At 43.9% G+C, this 4,087-nt stretch overlaps 1 protein-coding gene across 4 annotated transcripts in view; it reads right to left on the bottom strand.

Moving 5' to 3' along the window:
* LOC109526746 (serine/threonine-protein kinase WNK1-like) overlaps positions 1-3,629 on the bottom strand; it is a 36,550-nt gene extending 32,921 nt beyond the window's left edge. For 3 of the 4 annotated variants that reach the window (XR_002170405.1, XM_019888210.1, XM_019888209.1), the window contains exon 1: positions 2,397-3,173. Coding sequence is in view for 3 of the 4 variants with exons in the window: in XM_019888210.1 (XP_019743769.1) it covers positions 2,397-3,173 (777 nt within the window). In the remaining variant the exon portion in view is untranslated. Of the gene's footprint in view, positions 1-2,396 lie in introns of all 4 variants that reach the window. The other variant, XM_019888208.1, reaches the window with a different exon arrangement.
* Positions 3,630-4,087: the final 458 nt, after the last annotated feature.

The following is a 4,087-nucleotide window of genomic DNA, read 5'->3' as shown; positions in this document are numbered from 1 at the left end:
GTTCGAAACTACTGGATCAAAGTTATGGCTGAATACTCTGAGATCGCCACAATAGCACTGTTGCTATTTCCGACATCCTACCTGTGTGAGGTGGGGAGTTTCTGCAGCAACAGCGACTAAAACAAAATTACGAAGTAGACTGGACATAAACCACACACTTGAGGTGTCATTGTCTCATATTACCCCGAGATGGGACTGTCTGATTGCAGAAAATCAAGCTCGGGGCTGTGGTGAGTCGTCATTTTCATGCACTTTGAATTTGCGTTGTATCGTATTTTGAAGGCATTAAACATTACCAGAGCGATAAGAGTGTTGCGACCAGATTAGACGCTCCTTGTGTTTATTATTATATTTTGAAAACACCACAGTTTTCATGCAGCTCATACCATATTATTTTGTTGTATTAATCCGCCAGACCTTAAATGCCGGTCCCTGAAAATATTGTCTGACTTAAACCGGTCCGTGGGGCAAAAAAGGTTGGGGACCCCTGGTCTAGGATAAATATGTATTCCTAATTGTTACAAAAATGAAGCCTCTACAAATCAGAATACAGTGATCCCTCGCCACTTTGCGCTTCAGGTTATACAGCTTCAGTGTTTCACGTTTTATCCCCCAATATCGGCGCCGCTATTTGCGGTTAACACGCGTTGTTTCATGTTGATGTGGCGACTGAGAAGGTTTCCGTACATGCTGAACAAAGATCTGACGTGACTCACAGGCTTTTTATATGCCCACTCAAACAAGGCGTGTGATTGGTTCCTGGCGTGACATGGACCAATGAGAGCACGAGTGGATTTATCCCGTGAGATGATTGGCTGCACATCATCGCTAGTCTGTTGACTGTCTCGCATACTGTATCTTAGTGTTGTGTTCGCATTAATTTTGGGGGGTTTAAGCGATAACTTTTTTTGATTCGTTACGCTGCGCTCCAACCCCAAGACATTAGCAATCAACCGTGAAAAATTAGGGATTATTGTACACTCCGGCTGACTCGCGAGGCAAATCCCAAAATGCTCTTAACTCAGGAGAAGCTACCAATTCATCAGGAGACAAAAGACCACCACCCCGCCATTAATAGCAGTTGAGTACAGCCATCTCCATAATGCATGGTTTTAAGTATGCGAGTAAAGCATGGTGCGAGAATCAGGGAGCACTTTGGGAAAGCACCACTGAGTTAAATAATTTGCACATTAACCTCACTGCCATGACTGATCATCAACTTTGCTTTTAGCCAGGTTTACATGGAGCCTTGCATTCCAGATGTAATGAAACCAAACGATGAAACGGAATGAACATACTCGACATAAATGCCTCAATTGTAGTGAAAGGGTTAAAATGAATGGAATTTCATTTGGATTCAGCGGTGGTGTATTTTCTTTTTAGTCAATCCAAACAGACACCATATAAACAGTTCACTCGGAATATCGAGGCTGCAGTCCGCGCATGCTCTGTCTTGGCGTAAATACGTCGTGACTTGACGTTGTTTTACACAATTGACTTCATAGTTTTTAGTCAAGCTGTTGCTTTAATAAAAGTGTAAAAACATTCACAACTACTGTGCTCAATAGACGACTGAATTGTCAGTGATATTTCCATCCATCTGCGGGGGTTACACGGCTGTAAAACTGCAGTTCTAATTAATGTAGTGCCGCACGTAAATGATGGGTTTGAAAAACGTATCTAAACTATAAAAAGAGGCTTCTTCATGCAGCAAGACAACGACCCAAAACACAGTGGCAATAAAAGAAAGGACTTTATCATGGAGAAAAAGTGTAAGGTCTTAGACTGAGCAAGTTAATTTCAGACCCTGCTCTTCTGCACAAAATGTGGATGCTAAGATGATATCAAATACAATGAACAGATAAGACACGAATGACATTATGTGAGAGGCCAATTTAGCACCAGCAAATGCCGACATTAGCGCACATCTATCAGTTGTGGCAGGAGGACTTCAACTTAACCAATAAATGAGGACTACACATTAAATGGCAGTGCCGCTCACCTCTCATAGATGCACAGCAGAAGCGCCACCAAAAAACTCTCTTGAGACACCAAAACCTTACACGAGTCGTAAATGAGTAGACCACAACACCAAGACAGACCCCCTCAGCCCCTCCTCCCCCTCAAAAGCGTTCAGGGCATTTGCACTTATCTTGAGAATGATCATTTTGGTCTGCTGACCAATGGAAAATTTTCTTCTCTGCATGTAGTCTCTATATTGCGGAGTTGAACCAAATGCATGTGGGTCTGGAAATGATCCCCCGTGATAAAGGGGGATGTACAGTAGTTTATTGTGTGTCATACATTTGAAATGTTGCATGTCGTAAATCAATATACAAGATTGAGTGAAATGAACTCAGTTTGAAAAATAAATAATACGGAATGCAATTTCTTACCTGCAACTCACACCAAGCCACTTCTACTGTGGTTTCCGTATCCAAGCCCTTGTAGACCGTCTTGAAAGAGCCACGTCCAATTTCAATATCAAACTTCAGGAAACGTCCATCCGGTGACGTTCCCACTGCTTTCGTCTCGGCCTCTTCGATGTCCTCCTGCACTTTCTTCTCCGCTTCCCTCTGCTCTGCCTCAGCACGAGCTTTGGCGGCGTCCTTGTCCTCTTCCTCCGCATCCCCTTCATGCAGTACTTTTGAGTCGGCGGAGTTATCAGCCTCGCTTTGACTCAAGTCTGGCAACGGCTGGTTCTCCACGACCAACTCTGCGTCACAAACATCTTGTATGATTGCAGATGCCTGTTTCGTCTGCACTGCGTTCACCTTGGCAATTTCTGGGTCTTTCCGCTCTCCACTTTCCAGAGTCTCAGTGGACTCCTCTTTACGAGGCACACTTTGTTCAACTTGAGGCGCACGGACGACAGCAGCCTGCTGTCGCTGCACTGGGGCCTCTCGCTGTTGATTCCGCTGAGTGGCTGGTATGGGGATCCTGCTGGGCAAAGGGAGCGCTAACGCCGTGGCATTGCAGTCGCTGATGACACTGCGACGGAAGAAGCGGTGCTCGGGGTTGCCGCGGTCGCGCTCCATGGTGTGATGCCGCCGCCTCACCTCGGCTGGACGGGATTCGTTGACCATCGAGTCTGACCCAGAGCTGGGACCGTTTCCACTCTTCGGAGGGGGAGCCAGGAACTTTACCATTTTTTCATCAGGCTTTTCCGACATCCCACACAAAGACTACAAGGAGGGACAAGAACTGAAAAATTAAAATAAGGAGAGTTCCATGTCGGCTAAAGGATGTTGTATTAAGCAGTATCTGTGATCTAAAAGTTAAAAAAAAAAAAAAAACAAAACTCAAGTGTCTTTTTCTTGTTGCTTAGTGTCCGTCTTTATACACATAGTGCAGCGATTGCAGGAGGCGGATGGGTGGTGTTCTTTTGGAAAAGGTTTGAACACCACAGCAGGGCACAGGGTGCTGATGTTGGTATACAAAATTCTTTAAGTCCACACCACCCATTCTGTAAAACGCAGGCTGTAGCTTCTTTCAAGCATAAGGACTCGCTGGTGAGGAACAAAACACACAGCCCTCTTACAGATGCCCAACCTCTGAGCAAAGGCCCACTGGTAAAATAATCCAAATTTGCTCTTGTCCAAGTTCACTGCAAGAGAAAAACACAAAAATGCATTCAGCTTGGACAAAGAAAAACACACAATTTCAACAAAATGTAAAAATTGGGAGTATTAGAATATGACTTGGCAATATTAAACATACCACTATATATTAAAAAAAAAATCCTGCATCTTTTGAATGACAGCCATGTGTGTCTAGAGCAAGTGTCAAACTCAAGGCCCGGGGCCAGATCTGGCCCGCCGCATCATTTTATGTGGCTCGCAAAAGCAAATTAACCAGGTCAAATTCCATAACGCTTGATAAAATCTGTATCAAAATTTCAAGTTGTCGTATGTAATAAATAGGCATGTTGTGCTATTGCAAGCATTTTCTTCTTCTACATTATTACATAAACTTGAACAACAGGGGAACAAACTACTCACCTTGACTTTTGATTTCAAAATCTATTAATTGTGTACTTTATACATAATGGCCCTCCGAGGGAAATTGTGACTACAATGTGGTCCGC

This window comes from Hippocampus comes, unplaced genomic scaffold (genome assembly GCF_001891065.2).
Source record: "Hippocampus comes isolate QL1 unplaced genomic scaffold, H_comes_QL1_v1.1 scaffold112, whole genome shotgun sequence".
In the NCBI taxonomy this organism is placed as follows: Eukaryota; Metazoa; Chordata; class Actinopteri; order Syngnathiformes; family Syngnathidae; genus Hippocampus; species Hippocampus comes.
This window is presented reverse-complemented; position numbering and strand designations above follow the sequence as displayed.